At 41.8% G+C, this 25,620-nt stretch overlaps 1 protein-coding gene across 1 annotated transcript in view; it reads right to left on the bottom strand.

The window, feature by feature from the left end:
• Window positions 1-25,620, bottom strand: part of lekr1 (Leucine-, glutamate- and lysine-rich protein 1) — a 118,023-nt gene that overhangs the window by 37,133 nt on the left and 55,270 nt on the right. The window contains exons 6-9 of the mRNA XM_078410106.1: window positions 16,508-16,693; window positions 10,851-10,932; window positions 5,680-5,757; window positions 5,387-5,590 (exon numbers count right to left, since the gene is read on the bottom strand). Coding sequence (XP_078266232.1) covers window positions 5,387-5,590; window positions 5,680-5,757; window positions 10,851-10,932; window positions 16,508-16,693 — 550 coding nt within the window. The remainder of the gene's footprint in view (window positions 1-5,386; window positions 5,591-5,679; window positions 5,758-10,850; window positions 10,933-16,507; window positions 16,694-25,620) is intronic.

Genomic DNA, 25,620 nt, shown 5'->3' with positions numbered 1-25,620 from the left:
TTTCTCAATGGAAATGGGGCAGAACTGCAATTAAAATAGGTTAGTTGCCGTGGAAAAAATAGTCAGTGGGTGCTTAGGCTGATAAAGTGGCAGACATTTCAATCATATCTATAACTTAAACTGCTGTTACTTTAATAAAACGATGATAGCCTTTTAATTGCAGCGTTATGTGAATGGCCCAGTCAGTAATTAATGTGCTGAAGATTGGAGTAGGTCATGAAAAGCAAGTGTTAAACTCTGTTGTGAGATCAGAAGAAGCAAGATAAGATGTCTATCTGAGCTAGTCCCATCTGTCTATGTTTGGCCCCTATCCCTCCAAAATTTTTCCTATCCATATAAAATCATAAGAGGAATAGATCAGGTAGATGCACAGAGTCTCTTGCCGAGGACCAGAGGACATAGGTTTAAGATGAAGGGGAAAAAATTTAATAGGAATCTGAGGGTAACTTTTTCACACAAAGGGTGGTGGGTGTCTGGAACAAGCTGCCAGAGGAGGTAGTTGAGGCAGGGACTATCCTAACATTTAAGAAACAGTTAGACAGGTACATGGATAGGACAGGTTTGGAGGGCTATGGACCAAACGCGGGCAGGTGGGACTAGTGTAGCTGGGACATGTTGACCGGTGTGGGCAAGTTGGGCTGAAGGGCCTGTTCCCACGCTGTATCACTCAGTGATTTGTCTAAACTTTCTGAAGAAGGATTCCGACCCAAAACGTCACCTATTCTTTTTCTCCAGAAAAAATGTAAACATCTATTTCATTTCTAGATCTTTGATATTGGCCTTTCAATAATTATAAACGGAAAAAGATCTGAAAATGATCATGGTCAGGTATGGTATCACAAAATGCTGGAGTAACTTAGCGGGTCAGGCAGCATCTCTGGAGAGAAGGAATGGGTGACGTTTCGGGTCGAGACCCTTCTTCAGACTTTTCCAGCTCATGGTCAGGTATGTGTCTGTTGGAGAAGAAAATATTGTTCTGTAAGGATTAGGCACGGCCTCCAAATATGTTCTTAATGCTTAGGGAAGAATCTAAATATGGCCTTATCTTTTCCAAAAAAAACAACTAAAGCCAAGTAAAAATGGTTTCAAAACCAACTAGGGCTGAGAATGAACAGATTTACAGTTGTGTGTGTTACTAAATATCCTGCTCCTCGGTATGTCAAAAGATCAAAGCGCCCAAATATTGTGCATAACTGGCCAGAAAATGACACATTAGGTGTTGAGACCTGAACAATGCTCTTATCGTTGTGAGCATAGATTCTATCCTATAAATAAATTTTAGAAATCTACTGGAATCTCATGTGGAATGTGGAATTGCACCAAGTTTATTCCTCGTACAGGTCAGGCAGACTCCAGTTACAATACAATACAATATACAATACAATACAATATATCTTTATTGTCATTGTACAGGGGTACAACGAGATTGGGAATGCGCCTCCCATACGATGCAATAAATTAATTAGCTAATCAGTATAAATTTATATCATTAATTTATAAATCTCATGATACAGCCTATTGTTGCAGAAATGCCCCCTGGATATTCTCAACATTTTGGTCCAGACGTAATGAAGAAGGGTCTCGACCGGAAACGTCACCCATTCATTCCTTCTCTCCAGTGATGCTGCTGCCTGAGTTACTCCGGCATTTTGTGTCTATCCTCGGTGCTCAACTCTGATATGGGTTTGATTTCATGAATCACCCTTTAAAGAAATTAGCCGAATCAGGCATAACATTTATCAACCAAAGTTTGAAACATGAATCTGGTCATTAGTTAATTTATTTTAGATCTACAGACTTTGCAGGTTGTTTATCAGGACTCATCAAACGTTGCTCTCTCTGTTCATTTATCAGTCTATGCTTAGAAATGTTTCAATGCTAAATAATGCTGCTTAGACAGATTTGATTGAAATTTTCTTCCTGAAATAAAAGGAGTTTGGAAAACTTCTAATTGAATGCAAACTTGTCAATCTTTTGTGTGGGAAGAAACTGCTCTAAAAATAGGGGGAGAAAAGGGGAACTGAACAACATTGCGATATTGGTTGCAAAGAGTGGCGCAAATAAACTTATTCAATAAGGAAAAGTTCAAGAAAATATTATTAGTGTTTGAAACAACGATATAGCTTAGGTAATGAAGATAGTTTGAGGCTCTCCAATGAGACAGATAGTAGCACAGGACTGCTCTTTAGTTGTTGGTAGGACGGTTCAGTTGCCTGATAACAGCTAATATCAGAAATGGTGAGCATTTAGTAACTTAACTTTTCTAAAGGGGAAAATATTTGTCAGATTTAGCAATTTAAAAAGTTAAAATTGATTTCCTTTTTGAAATATAGCATGGAATACAACAGTGGAGAGTTTATGCTAGAACTCCATATCAGGTTTGTAATACCACAGCTTGAATATATCTGAGAGTTCTGGTCACAACATTGCAGAAAGATGTGACCAGACTGGACATGAGATTCAGAGATTTATAAGCGTTTTGCCAGGACTGGAATAATGTAGCCACGAGGAAAGATTGGATAAGCTAAAGGATTTTTGGAATAGACAAAACTAAAATGTAAAAAGATTGTGAAGGCTGTATAAAGAGTATATGAGAAGGCCCTATTTCCTTTTACAAAGGGATCAAATGTATGGGGCATAGATTCAAAGTATTTGGTGAAAGGATTTGAGTGGCAATGAGATAAAATGGTTGCAAATGAGACAGTGCTAGGGTTTTCTTGATATCAGTCAAGGGTGGTTGAGGCAAAAACACTTAAAAATGTGATGAGGGTATTTGGATGTTTTTTGAAGTGCCTTTTATGGGCTTTGGACCAGGAGGGCGAGCACGTGGACCGCACGCGGCCTACAGCGGTGGAGCAGCGGCGGAGAACGCCACGGTTATGCTTGGCCAGGCTGACCCTGCAACGCCACCAGGACAACAGACCTTCATGGTCAGATCAAGAGAGTTGTGAATTTGTGGAATTCTCTGCCACAGAGGGCAGTGGAGGTCAATTCACTGGATGGATTTAAAAGAGAGTTAGATAGAGCTCTAGGGGCCAGTGGAATCAAGGGATATGGGGAGAAGGCAGGCACGGGTTACTGATTGTGGATGATCAGCCATGATCACAATGAATGGCCTCCTCCTGCACCTATTTTTAATGTTTCTGTGTTTCTAAGAACCCTGCAGTTACAACAACTGGAACTTGAAAATGGCGCCAAACTGGTGACTCTGTATACCTGCTCAGTGTACTACTGCGATACACATACTGTATCTGAGATCTTATCTAATATGTATCCAATTGCTTATATATAATGATACTTGTACTGAACTGCATACAAAAAAGAATGTCACTGTACCTCAGTACATGTGGCAAGTAAAGAACCATATCATGGAGCTGGATTTGAGGGGTAGCTCTTCCACAACTGGCATAATTTAATGAGCCAAAGGTCGCCTTTGATGGCAGAACCTTTTTATGACTCCACGATTATCTCCTTGGTTTCTTATCAGCCCCACCTGATCTTTTACCACCCAGTACAGTTCACATTCACGTAGAATATTTTTAAGTCCCTTATGCTGCTCTATTCCATTATTCTTTCTTTGCCTGACTAGTTTTTCTTCCATTCCATTTCTTAGCTCAATATATTCAGCCTGAATTTCACATCATTTATATACTTGGTATGTACCATACATTCTCTTTTTAATGTTTTATTATATTCTCTATCTCTTGTGACATCCAATGAGCTCTTGGTATGATCTCTTTACCTTTCGGCATTTTGGGAATGTCCCTGGCCTATGCTTGGAACTTCACCAATGAAGATGTTCCATATTAGATTATCTCTCTGTAAGCCATTCCCCACCATTTTCAGGATAAAGCACGCTGTTAATGTTTAGTTTAGTTTAGTTTAGAGAAACAGCGTGAAAACAGGCCCTTTGGCCCACCGAGTCCGTGCTGACCAGCGATCACCCTGTACACTAGCACTATCCTACACACTAGGGACAATTTGTTTTTACCAAAGCCAATTAACCTACAATCCTGTACATCTTTGGAGTGTGGGAGGAAACTGAAACAGCTGGAGAAAACCCATGCGGTCACGAGGAGAACGTACAAACTCCATACACACAGCACCCACAGTCAGGATTGAATCCGGGTCTCTAGTGCTGTATGGCAGCAACTCTACCGCTGTGCCACTGTGCCGCCCTTGTCTAGTATAAACAATTATGCTCATGTATTTGGAGAACAATGTTATGCACACCCTTAGCGGTCAGAAATACAAGACGCCATTTTTACGTTTTTAAATGGTAATTATGCAAAAGTAAAATATTTAATATCATCCAATCATTGAATTGTTATTCCATAGAAAGAGGCCATTCATCTAACATGGCATCATGTTTGGCACAAACATTGTGGGCCGAATGGCCTGTTCCTGTGCTGTACTGTTCTATGTTGGCAATGTAGTCAGACAATATCTTTCTACTTGCATTCCAATGATCTTATTGTTACTTGTTCATACTATTATTTAGTTTTTAAAATGATTTAATATCATAAATGGTGGAAAATGAGATGAATAGAAAATAAAATGATCTGAATGTTTCAGAATTTGACTGGTATATTTTGCTTCTGATCTTCTAACAAGTTCTCACACGATCAAATTCCAAACTATAAGTTTGCATGCCGCTCGATCATCTGGACCAAATTTATAGGTGACTTTGATTTATACGTGACCAAGTTAACTTCAAGAAATTTGGAACATACATTTGCAAATGAAACAATATGAATTAATTTGAATTTTATCGTTTCAAATAATTACAAAACACCCCCCAAAAATTTGTGTTTCAAGGAATTAATTATAGAAACGATGCAAATACACTATTATCTGCAAAATGTGGACACTCAATTTATTGTAGGCACATGGATGGAAAAGTGGAAACATGTTTGGATCAATGAGCATAATTATAGATATCAGAGTCTTTTAACCAGAGTGAGTGAATCAAGAACCAGAGGACATCGGTTTAAGATGAGAGGGGAAAGATTTAATGGGAACCTGAGAGGTAACTTTTTCAAACAATGGGTGGTGGGTGTATGGAACGAGCTTCCAGAGGAGGTAGTTGAGGCAGGTACTATAACAACATTTAAAAGACAACTGGACAGTTACATAGATAGGAAAGGATGAGAGGTATATGGGCCAAATGGGGGCAGGAGGGACTTGTGTAGATGGGGCATGTTGGTTGGTGTGGGCAGGTTGGGCTGAGAATCTGTTTCTGTACTGTATTCGTTATTGACTATCTCAAGGAGGTGGAGACTTTCCAAAGTTGAAATAATTTGCATAGACATGCCGTTGCACAAACGTTCTTTCTTACATTTTAATGATAATTTCCTTACTTGACACCAAAGTCACGAGACTGTACCTTTCCTGTTGTAATGCCACTAACTTCTCTTCCACTTGACCAAGGGCATCTTTTTGAGTCTTAATTTCACTCAGAGATTTTGAAGATTGGTTTTCCACTTCTGATTCCTTATGGACTTTCTCCTCCAGTTGCTCTGCTAAGCCTTTACACTTCTGGTCACAATGCAGCCATTCTTCCTCTTTTTCTTTTATTTCCTTGCAATGTCTGTGAAAAACAAAAAGACCAGGAATCAAATTGACTTTCTGGTTACATTACCAGTAATACACAACTGTAAGCATAGGCCTATCATGTACCTGGATCGCTGTTCTTCATGTGCACACTCCAGTTTAGTTAGCCTTGATAGAAGATCTGCCACTTCTTTAGATTTATTCCTGTGATGGGGATAAAAGTCTTAGCATCAACTTTGTCTTTTCAAAACTTACATCTAAGAACGGGGCGGCACGGCAGAGTTGCTGCCTCACAGCGCAAGAGACCCGGGTTCGATCCTGACCTCAGGTGCTGCCTGTACAAAGTTTGTACCTTCCCTCCCCGCGACCCACGTGGGTTTTCTCCAGGTGCTCCGGTTTCCTCCCACATAATTGTCTTTGGTAAGATTGTAAATTGTGCCTAGTGTGTAGGATAGTTCTAGTGTACAGAGTGGTCGCTAGTCAGTGTCGACTCGGTGGGTCAAAGAGCCTGTTTCCGCGCTATATCTCTAAAGTCTAAACGTGGAACAGTACCGCCAGAATATAGAACTTGGAAGAGTACAGCACAGAAACAGGCCCTTCAGTACACAATGTCTGTGCGAACCTAATGCCAAATTAAAGTGATCTCCTCTGCACATGATCCATATCCTTGCATTCTCTGCATATCCATGTGCCTTATCTAAAAGCCTCTGAAATGCCACCATCGTATCTGCCTCCACCACCACCCCCGGCAGCACATTCCAGGCACCCACCACCCTCTGTGTAAAACAACGTGCTCTGCATTTTTCTCCTCTCACCTTCAACCTATGTCCTCTAATCTTTGGCAATCCTGCCCTGGGAAAATGGTTCTGACTGTCTACCCTATCTATGCCTGTCATCATTTTATATTCCTAACACATGTTCCCTCAACCTCCGATGCTCCAAAGAAAATAATCCAATTTAGTCCAACCTCTCCTTATAGCTAACACCATCTGATCCAGGCAGCATTCTGTTTTCCCCAATTTTAGATGCCTGTGCAACCTCACCACTCTTTGGTTGACTACATTGGCCATGTCCTAACCATGTCCAACTCGTACAGTAAGGAGGTTCCTCTCTGAACCTCTCTGTTTTTCCATTTACCCCCATCTTTTAAACTGATATTTGGTCGCTTGACTAACGTCCCATTACATGTATTGTAGTTTCTTTGATTATGATCCAGTGAAATTCTTTATGATATTTTACTGTGATAACAACGCTATGTAAATGCATCAGTTTCTACCTTCAGAAAAGTTCTGACACAGCCAGAATTAAAGTTCTAAGTCTAAAATTCTACAAGGGAGAATGTTAGGCAAATACAGAATACTATTATTCCAGCTTGTTGATATGAATAAATTAATGATGATTTGTTTAATGAGAGGAACAGGATTTGAATTATTTTTAAATGTTACAAGGAAGCAAATCATAACAATTGTTCTGTTTTTTTCTGAATTAAATAGGTTAATAAAACGTTATTGATGCCAAATTCATTTTATTTATATTGGTGAGGTGTGGCATCAATAAGGGGTCACAGAGTGTGTTGAATTTTAGAAACAAGAAACTGCAGATGCTGGTTTATAAAAAAAACCACACACAGTGCTTAAGATAGGTGCGAACACTACAGAGTACTAATGAATGTATAGATGCCGAGAATTTCCAAAAAGGTTTTGCACAGTTTTGGTGTTGTACACTATTTTTTATTCTGAATAAAGTTTATTTTTGGAAATAAAAAGACACAAAGGGCTGGAGTAACTCAGCGTGTCAGACGGTATCCCTGAAGAACATGGATAGGTGACGATTTGGGTCGGGGTCCTTCTTCAGACTGAGGAAGGGTTCCCAACCAAAATATCAAAGATGCAAGACAAAGCCTGGCGAGTGATAGGTGGATACAGGTGAGGAGGGGTTTTGAGGCAGATGGTTGGACAAAGGCCAGAGATGAAAAGAAACAAGGTGTGATAGAAGAGGTGCGAATTGTGAAGCCAGATACTTATAGACAGGTTGCTTTTGTGAGTTTAGTACGCAATTCTTGCGCAATTTGCAGCAACTTTGTAAAAAGCAGAGACTTTCAGAGTATAATTACTATTTTTACAAAGCTAAGGCGTCATGAGGCAAATTGACCAGGAAAATAAGGCGAAGTGTTCTGCCTGAGTCAGAACAATTTTCTTGAATTACTTTTTGAAATCAGTGGGAATATAAAGATTGGCATGAGAAAAAACATCTTACAAATAGGTACATGCATTGTAATTTTAAGAGCAAGGACAACTGAAGGAGGAAGGTTCTCTGCAGCACCTATTTTAGTCCACAGTATGCACTTAGACACTGTTACACGGGAATCAATAACCCGAGGTTATGTTTTACAGCCTACACTCATGGAACATATTGTACTACTGATACAAGCAAAACACAGTCAACACAGAAGTCACAATATTTCTCCTACAAGTAGTTGAAGTAACTTAACTGCTAGTTTCACTTTAGAACTATCAGTTTGATAGTTCTCTGCACACGCAATGTTTTCAGTTTTATTTTTGTATATGTTCTTTTCTTTCTACGTGTCCCTGTATCTTTGTGTGGAGCAGCATCAAAAATGAAACCTTAACCTGGCACTTATTTCTGTAACAATGCAGAAGTTCTCAACTTCTGCACACCAGATTCCTAATTATGCTTCAGAATTGGACTCAGCACAGGCATGTGAACTTCTGCATATTTTACAGCAACTGTGCTTCCCTCCAGATATGAGTTGTGATTGTTGCTTTGTTGAAGTTGGGAAGGTGGTAACATAATGCGGTATACCTAAAACCCATGTGTGTTTCAGGTAAAGACATCTTTTTAACATTTATGTTCTTTTGCTATGTTACAGAAGAGGCAACACTGATTTAAAAAAAAAAAAAATCAGAATCCATCTATGTTAATATCATTGAACTACTTTGGGTCTGAAGAAGGGTCTCGACCCAAAACGTCACCCATTCCTTCTCTCCAGAGATGCTGCCTGTCCCGCTGAGTTACCCCAGCATTTTGTGTCTATCTTATGTTAATATCATTGATTGATAGGAACAGGCCCTTTAGCCCATTGAGTTCACACCACCCATCGATCACCCGTTCACACAGATTTTATGTTATCCCACTTTCGCATCCACTCCCTACACACTTCGAGCGATTTACAGAGACCAATTAATCTACAAACTGCGTTCGTCTTTAGGATCTGGAAAGAAACCGGAGGACCCAGAGGAACCCATGCGGTCAAAGGGAGAACATGCAAACTCCGCACAGACAGCACCAGAGATCAGGATTGTATCTGGGTCTTTGGCGCTATGAGACAGCAGCTCTACCAGCTGCACCACAGTTCTGCCCACGCACTGCCTTTTCTGCACATTGCACATGTGTTTTTTCCCCCCCTCACTGTTCAATGTAAACTATGTGCCGCTCTAAGTTAAACATTGGAAAATGGCAAATTTTACAATCTTTGGCAGTTCTGTGAGTTTGCTGGCTGCAGGGATGAATTGTCCCAGCTAGTTAGACTATTGGTACGGAAAATAACTGGGAAGAGTAGCAGTCCAACCTTTGCTGGAAGCGTACAAGCTGAAACAACATGCTGACTTTGAGCTGGCTGTGGCCAGTGGTTCCAAGGCCTGCCTCACAGAGCCAGGTCTTGCTATCTATCACTGCATTCCCAATGGAAACATAGAAACATAGAAAATAGGTGCAGGAGTAGGCCATTCAGCCCTTCGAGCCTGCACCGCCATTCAATATGATCATGGCTGATCATCCAGCTCAGTATCCTGTACCTGCCTTCTCTCCATACCCCCTGATCCCTTTAGCCACAAGGGCCACATCTAACTCCCTCTTAAATATAGCCAATGAACTGGCCTCAACTACCTTCTGTGGCAGAGAATTCCACAGACTCACCACTCTCTGTGTGAAGAAATGTTTTCTCATCTCGGTCCTAAACACCTTCCCCCTTATCCTTAAGCCGTGACCCCTAGTTCTGGACTTCCCCAACATCGGGAACAATCTTCCCGCATCTAGCCTCTCCAACCCCTTAAGAATTTTATATGTTTCTATAAGATCCCCCCTCAGTCTTCTAAATTCCAGCGAGTATAAGCCTAGTCTATCCAGTCTTTCTTCATATGAAAGTCCTGCCATCCCAGGGAGTCCAACAGCAGCGCACAATCCTGCTGGGGTTATAAAATAGTGCACTGGGAATACAGCTTTCCAATTATACGCCTGTTAGACCTGGTTGTAAATTATATTTATTTCAAAAGGGATTCTCTGCCTGGTAAAAGAGGAAGGAAAATATATATTTTTTTGTGGTACTTGAATGTTTTAATTGATTTGTGAGTGTATTAGCAGGTTAGATCTGACCTACAGCAAGCCTTTATTTTCACATTACAATGGCTGTGACCCCATGACATCGTATCAATGGAGAAGCTGTCTGCTTCTCTGGGGAGCCCTGCAATGTCTAGACAATGGCGTGCACTGAAGCCTAATGAAATCTGTCGGTGGCATTCCTTAGCTGTGGACTTCTTTGGGATGGGGTATGACGTGAGGCGGCTCCTTGAAGCTCAGCTCTGCACATACAATGCACCTCCGTCGGGCAAAAGGACTAGACACGACACTGGGGGCACTCAGGATATTCGGAGAGGAGGGCGGTTAAACAAATACTTGGCCCTGAATCAGTCTTGTTTTAATTGTTTTCCCAAAATACCCTTGAAGGGTGAGCTGATTACTACTTACAGCCGATCTCCCTTTACGGGGGGGGGGGCTGGATTCCTAGAACGGGCCCATGCCACAATTTGCCGTAACAAAATCATATTTCTCATTGAATCCCATGTTATAAGTGGAGATGCATTCCATTGGCTGTTGTTGTGCCAATGGTGATGATGAGTATTGTTGCTGCTTCATGGCAGGCCCAAGGGATTGCCTTGCAAGGTTCCCTATCAAATCTCTTAAGTGGTCCCCAGCTTTAAAGAAACGTTAAAGATTTGCAAATCATTGAGTGATATACAGCATGGAAACAGGCCCTTCAGCCCACCTTTCCATGATGACCAAGTTGGCATACTGGGCTAGAACCATTTGCCTGCATTTGGTCCATAGCCTTCTAAACCCTTCCTCTTCATCTATCTGTCCATATATTTCAATAATCAGATTTATTTCAATAAGATTTCTTATTTCATAATAAGAAGTTGAAATCACACATTTCAATTGAAATTGAGATCACTAATTTCTTATTTTTTACTAAAAATTTTAGATGCATATTCTTCACTCACAGCGACAATTCCTTGCAGTGTTCCTTTTCCTCGGTCACTTTCTGGAAATTTAGCTTCTGTGTGTTAACTTGATTTTCCAGATCTGTTGCAGATTATAAATGGCAGTGTTAACAACAGCTCGGTGACCTAGCTTGTGCAAAAGAACCTTCTCCAGGTTCACCATGGCATATTTTGTAATGTTTATTTTTCTACTTCACCAATCAATTAAGACAAACAAAATCACTAGCTGTTTTCTAATTCTAAATATTGCAAACATTGCGCCAAATCAGTAAATTAGCATCAAAGAAGTGGAATAAAATGACACAAATGGAAGTTAGATGACCTTTGTGCTTCTGTTGGCTCTGCTGAAAGAGCTTTTCAAATAGTCTCACTTCCTCATAACCCAACAAAGTTTCCCCTTTAATTATCTATCCACTTTACCTTTGGTGGATTAACATGATGAGGCGCACGGTGAAGTTCACTTCTTCTCCCCTGGTTTAAAATGTTTTGACCTCAATCACCAGGGGGAATAGTTTTCTCCTTATTTACTCCATCAAAATTCCAACTGACAGTCAGAACCTTTCCCCAGAGTGGAAATATCTAAGACTAGAGGGCACGGCATTAAGGTGAGAGGGTGAACATTTAAACATGTAAATATTTTCCTGTACACAGAGGTAGTGGGTGCCTCGGCCCTGCATGTAGGGGTAGTGATGGAGGAAGATACGATGTGGTGTTTGAGGCTTTTAGGTAGGCACAGGGATATGCAGGGAATGGAGGAATATGGATCAAATGCAGGCAGAGGAGATATTTTATCTTGGCATCATGTTCGGCCCAGACGTTGGAGGCTGAAGGGCCTGTCCTAATGCTGTTCTGTTCTCTATTTTATGTTGTATGAGGTTTCTCATTCTGGTAAATTTCTTCCATAGCCACCCTAGGGCCTTGACATTCTTTTGCCAATGTGTGGTGCCAGAAGTAGTTACCGAGATTTATCAGTCATTGGTTGGGTTTAATGAGAATTCAGTATGACTTCCTTTTTGAAAGCTGGAACGAACAGTATTACCCCAGAGATAAACTAGGACAAAGTAGGGTAGGAGAAATTAAAAATCTGAAAACGCAACGCCAATCTGCTTGCAACGTCTGCTTTTAATAAAATTTGTATGGAGTGCCCAAGATTTTATCTCCATTCTAGTTGGCTCCATTTCCTGGACCCCAGAGTTGAAGGGAAGTGAGAATGACTGCAAGGAACAGATAAATGTTTCTGCATGAAGCTAAGCTGGATGGGTTTGTCCTGACCAACCACATTCACCTTCTTTGACCGCTCAGAGCTGACTCTGTACCCACGCAATTGCAGTACTCTCCATTTCTAAAAAAAAATTTGGATGATTTTCACCAATTTCCTAAACTTTCCTCCAATCCCCTGTTATTGAAGGTGCCTACGCTACTATTTCTAAAGCCATGGGCCTTACATTTTACTGACAGCCTCATTCACTTGGCCTGACTCACTCATCAGTATACAGCTACAGAGCATGGAAACACAACCTTCGGCCAACCTTGGCTATGCAACCAAGTTGGCATACCTGGCTCGTCCCATTGTTCTGACTCAGTCATAGTGTAGAGCTACAGACCATAGAACAGGTCGCTCGGCCCACCTTGTCTATGCGATCAGGTTGGCGTACTGGACTAGTCCCATTTGTCTCTCAACATCCTTTCCTACACCTGTCCATATATCTGTTCAAATGTCTTTTAAAAGGCATCTGCTTCAGTGCAATATTTGTGAATTTGAACCACCAGGTCTTCTGTTCCCCTCCATTTGTATAATTTCTAAAGCTTGATCTACTCTAAGGGAAGGACAAGTGATTGAAGTGTGCATGAGCGAGCCTTTTGAGAGCAGTGACCACTGTTCTATTATCAGTGACCACTGATCATTGTCTATTAGCTTTAAAATAGTTATGGATAAAGACTGGAAAGGCCCACAAGTTAAAATTCTGAATTTAACAGTAATGTCCATGATAATTAGGGGCCTGGAACAGCACAAACATGTATTAAAGTAAGACACCACAGATATAGATGTAACAAATTATCTCCTTCCATTCTCCGTCTCTACCACCACACTCCCCTCCCCTCACCTGGCTCCATTTGTCTACTTTTGCTCCCATTATTTGTTTCTACCTATTGTCCGCCACTCACTATCTCCCAACTCTTCCCTCCCCTGCCAGACGTGGCTCCATCTATCTATCACCCTCCTCCTCGCCTGATTCCACCTATACCCTAAGCTCCTGCCTCTCATCATACTGGTTATCTCTCCTCGATACACTCGGTCCTGATGCAGAGTCTTGAGCAGATAGGATGGCCATCTCTTTGCCTCCACAGATGCTGTATTTTTAAATTTTATTTATTTTATTTAGAGATACAGTGCGGAAACAGGCCCTTCGGCCCACCGAGTCCGCGCCGCCCAGCGATCCCCGCACATTAACACTATCCTACACCCACTAGGGACAATTTTTACATTTACCCAGTCAATTAACCTACAAACCTGTACGTCTTTGGAGTGTGGGAGGAAACCGAAGATCTCGGAGAAAACCCACGCAGGTCACGGGGAGAATGTACAAACTCTGTACAGACGGCGCTCGGTGTCAGGATCGAACCTGAGTCTCCGGCGCTGCATTCGCTGTAAGGCAGCAACTCTACCGCTGCGCCACCGTGCCGCACTGTTTGACCCACTATGTTTCTTCAGCAGTTTGGTTTTGTTCCAGATGCCAGAATGTGCAGTCTCTTGTATGTCCTAATCCCATATTCAATGTAGATTGAATACAAGGAATCATGTAAACATCATCCCTCTACTCACTCATTCCATTCTTCCCTTAAAGAATGTAAGACAATTTAAAGATACTATTTTAGTATAAAGTATGGTTTATACTATAAACTATATAGAAAGTGAAAATCAAAAAGTGCAGATAGAACATAGAACAGTACACGACAAGAACAGGTCCTTCAGCTAACAATGTCTGTGCCGACATAATGCCAACACCAACTCCTAGTTGCCTGCATATAATCCATATTCTTCCATTCCCTGCATGTACATATGCCAATCCAAAAGTCAATGCTGGAAATAAAAACAGTAGAATCTGTGGAAAGTGAAACAGCAATAATATTTCATGTCGATGATTCCCCCTTTAAATGATGCACTGAGAAAACAAGTTAATTTGAAGTTGCAGAAAGGGAGGGGGAAAGACGATTAGGAGAATAAATGTTGATTGCGTGAGCCAAGGCCACAGTATATGGAGCTGTCTGCTTGCAGATCAGAGCCGTTGCTGAAACTGAAACCACAAGGGCAATGCAGCAAATGCTTGGTTAAGTTTATTATCATAACTTCATCAGTTCTAGGAGCAGAATTATGCCATTCGCCAATCAAGTCTACACCGCTATTCAATCATGGCTGATCTATCTTTCCCTCTCAACCACATTCTCCTGCCTTCCTCCCATAACCCCTGACACCCGTACTAATCAAGATTGTTGTCATCATTATTGTCACGTGTACAGTGGTGCAGTGCAAAGCTTTTTTGCTGCGTGCTATCCAGCCAGTGGAAATGATTGCAATCAAGCAGCACATCTGCAGTCTTTGTCGAGAAGAACTGCATTTCACAGCTTTACACGGCCATTTGTTTGCTTTCTCTCTTTCTCTCACCACTCTCATTAATCTTTTTACAGGACAGTACCATAATCATGGAAATCTGTCTGGCAAACCTGGCTTCCTCTCAGATGCTCTGCCTTAACTGTGCCTTGTCCATCCCCATAGCAACCTTTCACTTTCCAGGGTCTTCAACCCAAAATATTAGCTCTATTTCTCTTCCACAGATGTTGCCCAACCCGCGGAGAGTAGCCAGCATTTTCTGTTATTATTAGATTGCAGCGTAAATGAATATACTTGTAGTAAGTACATGGCAAGTGTTTTAGCATGATTTGTTTATCCTGCTTTAAAAGGTATTTTACTTTGAAGTAAGCTAATAAGTATTATGTTAAATTATAATTGCTGCAGCCTGCATGTGTAGCTCATAAGTGATGGAAATTTGTTACTAAGACTACGTTGGCCCTAAAACCAGTACTTGGATCAAATTCTTATTTGCAAATTCTGCGCACTAGATCCAAGCAGCAGGGCAAGTTGCCCCGGTCTGGCAGGGGCTTTCAATAATATTTTGCATAAAACACTGCCTGCTCTAAATGCCAAACAGCTGTGAGGACAGAGTCACTGGGTTGGGTCCAAGACCAGAAGCAACAATGCAGTGCTATGTCAACCTATTATTACAAAGACCAGCTTAGAAGTAAATCAATTTTGCAATAAAAAACAGCCAAACCGATAACCTTGGAGAATCATTTCCTATTTTGAACAGCTGCTAACAAAACAACTTTTCATTAGCCTACGCCTTGTGCCTTGTTTAAGAGCGAAACTATTTTTGAAGTTTGAACCAAATCATGAGCAGTTTGAGAAAGCAAAGCAAAGATTTGCACAAAGAAAAGGTTGCAGTTTTTCCACCTTACCATTATCTGAATATATTTTGGAAATGGAATAAATGTTTACAAAAAAGTAGTCCTATAAATGGAATATTCATTGGGATTTCATGGGCACGTATGACTCCATTGGGCCAAACGCAGGCAAATGGGGCATCTCAGTCGGCATGGACGACTTGGGCTGAAGGGCCTGCTTCTGTGCTGTATGACCTATCACCCAAAGCCCTCCTCACCTGTACCCACCTATTACCTGCCTGGGTTTGTCCCGCCCCCACTTCCCTTCCAGTTTTCACCCCCCCTAATGCTGTTATCAGGCAACCGAACCATTTTATCAACAACTGGAGAGCGGTCCTGAGCTACCTTCTACCTCATTGGAGATTCTTGGACTATCTTTAATCGGACTTTACCAGACTATTTTGCACTAAACGTTATTTCCTTTATCATGTATCTGTACACTGCGGATGGCTCGACTGTAATCATGTATCGTCTTTCTGCGGACTGGTTAGCACACAACAAAAGCTTTTAACTGTACCTATACACATGACAATAATCTAAACTACTACAATCAGTCCAAAGAAGGGTCCTAACCTCAAAGTCACCCATCCATGTTCTCTAGAGATACTGCCTGACCCGCCGAGTTTCTCCAGCACTTTGTGTCTTTTTTTGTAAACCAGTTCCTTGTGTCTACATATAATTATTATTCAGGGAGGCTGATATCAGAAGATGATGATCACGCACCTTTTTGCTTCACATTGGCTTAGAGATGATAGCCGAACTTCTGTATGTAAGTGGATCATTATACCTCATTTCCAAAATGTATGCAAAAATGTCATTAAGGAGAGTCTGCAGACAGCCCTTGAGGTGAACGGGCCTTCCTTCTCCATTGCGATAGGTAACAAAATACGTCTCCGTTTAACTAGAGTTTGATCCGTGCAAGTGATTCTTATGCTGCGTAACACCACTATTCTAACATAATTCCGTCATTTCTTTCCCCACCAACATGTAGGCACCACAAATCAAAATGGGATTCTTTGTATGCTTAATTACACTAAATGTTTGCTGGTCACTATGACCTTACAGCTATGGGACTTCAGCTTCAGCATGCTGGAGTTTTTTAATCAGATACATCTTACATGACGAAGTCAATATTCTTCAGCTGCATTTTCACTTACCGAGTGCATGTTCCTGCAACTCATGACATGTGATTTGAAGCACAGACTTCTTCTGTGCTAAGTCTTTAATTTGTTGGGTTTGTGATACAACCGTACTTGTTGAAAGATGTAGCTCTTTTACTTGATGTTGAAGAGCATCAACCTCCTCGTTTGATTTCTTAAGGCTTTCTTGCAATCCAAACATTTCTGAAAATATAGAAAAATAAACAGAATGCCATTATCAGAGCACCTTCCATTTTGCCCATCCTCAATCCTGCTTAAATGCACTTTGGTCTATCAGCATTCTTGTACAAATCCAAGGAAGGTTCCATGAATAAGCACCACAATCCTACTCCATGCAGAAATGATCAATTGGCAACTTGTGCAGTGGCAGACCTTTCTTGCTGAGAAAGAAGTTGCTGGAATAACTGTCTTTATTGGCAGGAAACAGAAGTAATTATTTACCATAGTTTCACAGTGTCTCCTCACAAGCAATGAGATCAGATATCTAAGTATGCCGTGTTCTCCAATCCCTTTCATGAATTATGACAAACAAGTATTCCTAATTTAGTTTAGTTTAGAGACAGCATAGAAACAGGCCCTCCGCCCATCATGTACACGCCGCCCATCATGTACACGCCGCCCATCATGTACACGCCGACCATCAATCCCCCGTACACACAAGTTCTATGTAATCCCATTTTCACATCCATGTCCTACACACGGGGCAATTTACAGAGGCCGATAAAACACAAACCCGCATGTCTTTGGGATGTGGGAGGAAAGCGGAACAGCCGGGGGAAACCCACTCTCAAGGGAAATCTACCCATGAAGGAGAACATGCAAACTCCACACAGACAGCACCAAGGTTCTCTGGCGCGGTGAGGCAGCAGCTCTACCGGCTGTGTCACTGTGCCGCTGCTAATGTGGCATCTGCTTTGTAAAAAATAATTATACACAAAGAATATATGTGAAGAAACCATGATCATGACCCAGCTGATGTGTTGATGTGTGGGGACAGATGTATGCAGGATTCGTGTAGATGGGCAGAGATCAGCATGGACAAGGGGCTGGAGGGCCTGTTTCTCTGCTGTACAACTCTACAACACTGTACAACTCTACAACACTGTACAACTCTACAACACTGTACAACTCTACAACACTGCACAACTCTACAACACTGCACAACTCTACAACACTGTACAACTCTACAACACTGCACAACTCTACAACACTGCACAACTCTATAACACTGTACAACTCTACAACACTGCACAACTCTATAACACTGTACAACTCTACAACACTGTACAACTCTACAACACTGTACAACTCTACAACACTGTACAACTCTACAACACTGTACAACTCTACAACACTACAACTCTACAACACTGTACAACTCTATAACACTGCACAACTCTACAACACTGTACAACTCTACAACACTGTACAACTCTACAACACTGTACAACTCTACAACACTGCACAACTCTACAACACATGCACAACTCTACAACACTGTACAACTCTACAACACTGTACAACTCTACAACACTGTACAACTCTACAACACTACAACTCTACAACACTGTACAACTCTATAACACTGTACAACTCTACAACACTGCACAACTCTATAACACATGCAAGCAAAAGTACCAAAGAAGCAAAAACATTCAACTATATTTCCTATATAAAAGCTCCCAACATGTGTCTGTACACCTGCCGTGCAGACATTTTAGACAAAGTTGCTCAAACAGATACCAATGCTCGCAAAATTGTTTGACATTCTAGGCCGTATAAAAATGACAATATTAATTAACTGTCAGGACTGTGAAAGGGAGCAATAGGAAGTTTGACTGGAAGCAGGATATTAAAATGTGCGTACTTCCTGTAATCTGAGCAAGGTGAAATATAGAAGGATAAATTTGAATACAGTATTCAAACTATTGTCTGCAGTCTTGTTTGAATGGGTACAATGCAAAAGTCTCACAATCTGGAAGAAAGCCAAATTTAGAGATATTTGTTCCTTTAAGGTCATAAATGCCTCTAATCTACCTACTCATTTCCCATTTCTTTTCTCCTTTACGCCACACGTATTGTGCATGACTGCATCTTCCTCACCTCTTGCCACTGTGACTGGACTCAAGATTGTTGTCAAATCTGCACCTAATTCTTGTGGAAATGGAATAGCCATGCTGAGGAGAGTGTGCTTGTTTTGAAAGCTTAACGTTGTGAACTTCTTATTATCATATAACAAGCTCTGGAACGTTTTTAATTATGTGCCTTAAACGACCAAAGTTGAGGAAAAAGACACACCCGCTCTATCTACCTCTGGATGACCAGTTGGAATTCTACACAGACTTGAAAAAATGTATTTCTGCTATTAATATAAATTGAATTATGCTGATCAAGTGGAAATACCACGGTGGATAAGAAATTAAATCATGCAGCCAGTGTTTAGGGGCCGAACAACAGAATATTTTTGAAAACCAAATCACATACTTTGACAACTATTGGTGTGCTTCTGAAATTTCAATCCAATTCTTACTAGTGTATGACATATATGCACAGTGAGGCCTTTGGATGTGGTGACAAATAATGGAACACAACATTAATGTTGATGTTACACGTGCACATTTCTACAGTGCAAATAAGCCCAGTATATAATACTTGGGTCCAATATCCAAGCACATTTTAACCAAAGAACATACTTTGGTTTACACATAGTCTGAAGAAGGCTCCCAACCCGAAATGTCACCTATCCATGTTCACCACAGATGCTGCCTGACCCGCTGAGTTACTCCAGCACTCTGTGAAACGTCACCTATCCATGTTCACCAGAGATGCTGCCTGACCCGCTGAGTTACTCCAGCACTCTGTGAAACGTCACCTATCCATGTTCACCAGAAATGCTGCCTGACCCGCTGAGTTACTCCAGCACTCTGTGAAACGTCACCTATCCATGTTCTCCACAGATGCTGCCTGACCCGCTGAGTTACTCCAGCACTCTGTGAAACGTCACCTATCCATGTTCTCCACAGATGCTGCCTGACCCGCTGAGTTACTCCAGCATTTTGTGTCCTTTTGTGTAAACCAGCATCTGCAGTTCCTTGTTCCTACAATCGAGCATACATTCATACCAATTAAAGGGTACACTCCCTCTACAGATGCTATCTGACCCGCTAAGTCAGATTTTGTCTAACTCTAACCAGCTCGTTTGTTCGTCTGTTCTGGTTAAGACGCTGTACACGTGGCTGTCAGCCATGTTGCCGTTCTGGTTAAGGCGCTGTACACGTGGCTGTCAGCCATGTTGCCGTTCTGGTTAAGACGCTGTACACGTGGCTGTCAGCCATGTTGCCATTCTGGTTAAGACGCTGTACACGTGGCTGTCAGCCATGTTGCCGTTCTGGTTAAGGCACTGTACACGTGGCTGTCAGCCATATTGCCGTTCTGGTTAAGACGCTGTACACGTGGCTGTCAGCCATGTTGCCGTTCTGGTTAAGACGCTGTACACGTGGCTGTCAGCCATGTTGCCGTTCTGGTTCAGGCGCTGACCATGTGGCTGTCAGCCATGTTGCCGTTCTGGTTAAGACGCTGTACACGTGGCTGTCAGCCATGTTGCCGTTCTGGTTAAGACGCTGTACACGTGGCTGTCAGCCATGTTGCTTGTCGTTTTCTTTTTTTTCTCACTTTTAATTCAATTTTAATTTCAAGTTTTCGTGTACCTTGTTGTGTGTTGTGACTGTTGGGAGACCAATTTCCCTCTGGGGATGAATAAAGTTTTATTGCATCTTATCGTAAGTTCCTCCAGTATTTTTTATTTGTTTTTTGCCACAACTCAGGTTGTTTATATCAAATTATTAATGAGCAGGATGACTTAACAAAGATAGCAACTTGTAAATCTGCATTACAAAAACTGAATATTAACTTTAGTAGCAGCCAGATATGAGGTTGTAAACTGCTGAACTCTACATGAACAAGTCTCTCTGGTTAACAAAATTGTTAGGTTCTAGAGACCATAATGCAAAAAATCAATTATCAAGGGATGCAGTAAACCCTTAACTTTCACAGGGAATATCAGTTGCTACCAAAGTTCATAAGTTCATAAGTGATAGGAGCTGAATTAGGCAACTTAGTCCATCATGCCTACTCTGTCATTCAATCATGGCTGATCTATCTCTCCCACTCAACCCCATTCTCCTGCCTTCTCCCCATAACCCCTGAAAGCTAGTCAATGTTCTCCCAGTAAGGATGCAGTAATGCAAAAGCAAACCACACTCAATTTAGTGTTAGCGCATTCAAGCTGAAACTTACAAATCATTCATCCAACACAAAAACAGAAAATGCTGGAAATACTCGGCAGGTCAGGCCAAATCTGTGGGAAGAAAAACAAGTCACTCATTCAATGAGATTTTCTTTCACTTTAAATAGCTGAGTTATTTCACAACTCTTTCACATTAACCTGATCAGAAAGACTGTTAAATGTGCCAGTTTTCATGCACCTTGGACCTGTTTTCGACATTCAGTTGTCAATGACTTCCTTCATTATACCTATCTCAAAACCTCTTAAATGTCACTATCGTATCTGCCTCCACCACCAGTCATGGCAGTGCTTTCTAGGCCCCTGCCACCCTCTGTGTAAATAAAAACTTGTCCAGTACATCTTTAAACTTTGCCCCTCTCGCCTTAAAGCTATGTCCTCTAGTCTTTGACATTTCCACCATGGGAAAAAGATTCTGACTGTCTACCATATCTATGCCTCTTATAATTTTATAGACTTCTTGTAGACCTCCTTTCAACCTCCGGGGTTCCAGAAAGGGCAATCCAAGTTTGTCCAACCTCCCGTTGTAACTAATACAACCTAATCCAGGTAGCATTAAGATAAACCCTTTCAGTGCTCTCCACACCCTTCCTGTAATGGGGCGACCAGAACTGTGTGCAATACTCCAAATGGATAGTTTGTCTGTTTGTTTTTATGTTTGATTGTTTATGTAAAGCGCTTTGAGCACCTGATAAGGCGCTATATAAAATAAATGCTTATTATTATTATTATTAAATGTGGCCTACCCAAAGACTCATAGAGTTGCATCAGTTCTTCATCTTGAAAACTGCAGTTGATTAATCTGTTGTACATGGTGCACAGGCATTAGCTTTTGGAGTATTTGGGCAACAAATATCTCTCGAGTAGCAGCAGCAGCAGCAGCATCATTTGAAGGCTTGGTTCAGACTAATGTCAACTAAAGCTACCGCATATCCTTCCTGAAGAAGGGTCTCGACCCGACACGCCACCTATTCCTTTTCTCCAGAGATGCTGCCTGAACCTGCTGAGTTACTCCAGCATTTTGTAGTTCCTTCCTACTCATATTCTTCTCAATTTATGTTGCTTGGTGACACCTGTAATTTGTTAGTCTTAGCTTTAACTTTTTACATTCTCTATTGACATGGATACCTTTTTGCTAAGTAAAATGTTGCAGAGGATGTTTAAAAATATTCTGATTAATCCCCAAAAAAAAAATTTGGGGCTAGGTATTATCACAAGAGCACCAGTTTTGTGATACTGACTTTGGAGCTGAATCACTGAAAAGTCCCCACTCCTTGACTGGAAGCGTATTCACTGGGCCATATTTATGCATTTTAATTAGTAATTCTATTTCACACTTCAAACAGCTTGACACCAAGCTCTGTTTACTTTGAATTAATTTAAAAAAAATCTATTTTCAGCATTAAATTACACTCTTGCTATTTACTTTAGACATTTTTAAAAAAAAAAACATTTTCAAAATCATCACTACACTATTTGCATCTCCTTCAACAAACCAGTTTGTCTTATTGATAGATTACTTGCAGCCAGTCAGCAGAGTCAACAGTGAGATATTTCCTTCTGAAGTGGCCACCTGCTGATGATAAGGGTTTATACATTTCTCACCAACCCTCATATGCACAAAAACAACCGCGACGCTCTCACGAGAAAGAAAAGTTAGGAATGAAGACCTGCAGATGCTGGTTTATACAAAAGAAAGACATAAAATGCTGGAGTAATTCAGCGGGGCATGAAGCATCCCTGGATAACATGGATGGGTTGCGTTTTGGGACAGAATCCCTCTTCAGACGTCTGACCTGAACCATCACCTATCCATTTTATCCAGGGATGCTGCCTGATGCTCTGAGTTACTCCAGCACTGTGTGCCTAGTCGAAAGAAAGTCACTTTTTTTAAACTGTTAGGGTTCTGACAATTTATCAGTTCCAAAGATTTTAAAAATATATTAAGTATTTCTTTAAAGTATTAGTGAACAAGAGACTAGTACCCACAAATTTCTCACTCAGGGATCCCTGCCACCTGCGTGTTTCTGACATATGAACCACCCATTTCTGACATGTGTAAGCACTGGAGAGACAGCAATAGCCCCGTCTCCCACAAATTCCTCCAAATCCACTGCCCAGGCAAGCAAGCCAGTCTAGTGTCCTCACTTCCCAGACCAATCCAGTCTAGTGTCCTCACTTCCCAGACCAAGCCAGTCTAGTGTCCTCACTTCCCAGACCAAGCCAGTCTAGTGTCCTCACTTCCCAGACCAAGCCAGTCTAGTGTCCTCACTTCCCAGACCAAGCCCGTCTAGTGTCCTCACTTCCCAGACCAAGCCAGTCTAGTGTCCTCACTTCCCAGACCAAGCCAGTCTAGTGTCTTCACTTCCCAGACCAAGCCAGTCTAGTGTCCTCACTTCCCAGACCAAGCCAGTCTAGTGTCCTCACTTCCCAAGCCAACATTGCCAGCATTGAAGACCTAATTGCATTCAAATAGCTCAAATACACAAATCGTCTCATTCTCATACATGGTGTGAACATAGACCATGGTCAGTATAGCACAGGAACAGGCCATTTTGCCCCCTCAATGACCGCGACAAACATGATGCCAGGTTAAAATAATCTCTTCTGCCTGTACATGGTTCCTATCTCCCATTCCTTGCTTATCCAGGTGCCTATCTAACTAAGTTGCAGTATGCAGTTCCGGCCAAGCACTAAAGGAAAGATGTGGTTGCACTGGAGAGAATGCAGAAGAGATTCACCAGATTGTTGCCTGGATTGGAGGACTTTACTTATGGGGAAAGATTGGATTGAATAGGCTGCATTTGTTTCCCCTGGATTGAAGGTGGTTAAGGGGCAACTTGATTGAGTGTATAAAATGAGGCGAATTGATGGGGTGGATGGTCAGAATCTTTATCCCACGGCAAAGATGGTATCGAGAACAAGATAGCAAAGGCTTACGGTTAGAGGAAGGAGCTTTAAAGGGGATTGGAGGAGATAGGTTTATTTTTTGTACTTAGGGTGGGCAATAACTGGAATTCACTGCCAGAGGATGTGATGAGGCCAGATACTACATTAAAGAGACATTTAGACAGACACAAATAGGCAAATCATAGAAAATAATAATAATAATAATAATAATACATTACATTTATATAGCGCTTTTCATATACTCAAACACGCTTTACAGGGATTTAGAGAACATAGGGAAGTGAATAAATAGATAAATAAGTAAACGAACAGAGAAAGAAGACAGAAGGTGGGGTGACCTTCAGTGGTTGAAGGCAGTACTGAATAGGTGAGACTTCAGTGATGTTTTGAATGTGGTGAGTGTGGAGGAGTCTCTGACTGTTTGAGGTAGTGAGTTCCATAGGGTGGGAGCAGCGATGGAGAAAGCCCTGTCCCCCCAGGATCTGAGTTTGGTCCGGATGTGGGGGGATAGGAGATTGGCAGCGGCAGAGCGGAGGGTGCAGGTGGGAGTGTGCCTGTGGAGGAGGTCAGTCAGGTAGGATGGGGCCAGGTTATGGAGGGCTTTGTAGGTCATGAGGAGGATTTTGTACTGGATTCTCTGGGGGATGGGGAGCCAGTGGAGTTTGTAAAGGACGGGGGTGATATGGTCACGGATCGGGGTGTGGGTGAGTAGACGGGCAGCGGAGTTTTGAATGTATTGAAGTTTATTGATGATTTTTGAGGGTGCGCCATAGAGCGCCTAAATGGACTTAATAGACAATAGGTGCAGGAGTAGGCCATTCGGCCCTTCGAGCCAGCACCGCCATTCAATGTGATCATGGCTGATCATTCTCAATCAGTACCCCGTTCCTGCCTTCTCCCCATACCCCCTGACTCCGTTATCCTTAAGAGCTCTATCCAGCTCTCTCTTGAAAGCATTCAGAGAATTGGCCTCCACTGCCTTCTGAGACAGAGAATTCCACAGATTCACAACTCTCTAACTGAAAAAGTTTTTCCTCATCTCAGTTCTAAATGGCCTACCCCTTATTCTTAAACTGTGGCCCCTTGTTCTGGACTCCCCCAACATTGGGAACATGTTTCCTGCCTCTAACGTGTCCAACCCCTTAATAATCTTATACGTTTTGATAAGATCCCCTCTCATCTTTCTAAATTCCAGTGTATACAAGCCTGGTCGCTCCAGTCTTTCAACATATGACAGTCCCGCCATTCCGGGAATTAACCTAGTAAACCTACGCTGCACGCCCTCAATAGCAAGAATATCCTTCCTCAAATTTGGAGACCAAAACTGCACACAGTACTCCAGGTGCAGTCTCACTAGGGCCCTGTACAACTGCAAAAGGACCTCTTTGCTCCTATACTCAACTGCTCTTCTTATGAAGGCCAACATTCCATTGGCTTTCTTCACTGCCTGCTGTACCTGCATGCTTCCTTTCAGTGACTGATGCACTAGGACACCCAGATCTCGTTGTACGTCCCCTTTTCCTAATTTGACACCATTCAGATAATAATCTGCCTTCCTATTCTTACCACCAAAGTGGATAACCTCACACTTATCCACATTAAACTGCATCTGCCATGCATCCGCCCACTCACATAACCTGTCCAAGTCACCCTGCAACCTCATAGCATCTTCCTCACAGTTCACACTGCCACCCAGCTTTGTATCATCTGCAAATTTGCTAATGGTACTTTTAATCCCTTCATCCAAGTTATTAATGTATATTGTAAATAGCTGCGGTCCCAGCACCGAGCCTTGCGGTACCCCACTAGTCACTGCCTGCCATTCTGAAAGGGACCCATTTATCCCACTATTTGCTTTCAGTCTGTCAACCAATTTTCTATCCATGTCAGTACCCTA

Source organism: Rhinoraja longicauda, chromosome 13, assembly GCF_053455715.1.
Source record: "Rhinoraja longicauda isolate Sanriku21f chromosome 13, sRhiLon1.1, whole genome shotgun sequence".
NCBI classification, from domain to species: Eukaryota; Metazoa; Chordata; class Chondrichthyes; order Rajiformes; family Arhynchobatidae; genus Rhinoraja; species Rhinoraja longicauda.
Note: the sequence above shows the minus strand (reverse complement) of the source record. Positions and strands in the feature narration are given on the sequence as shown.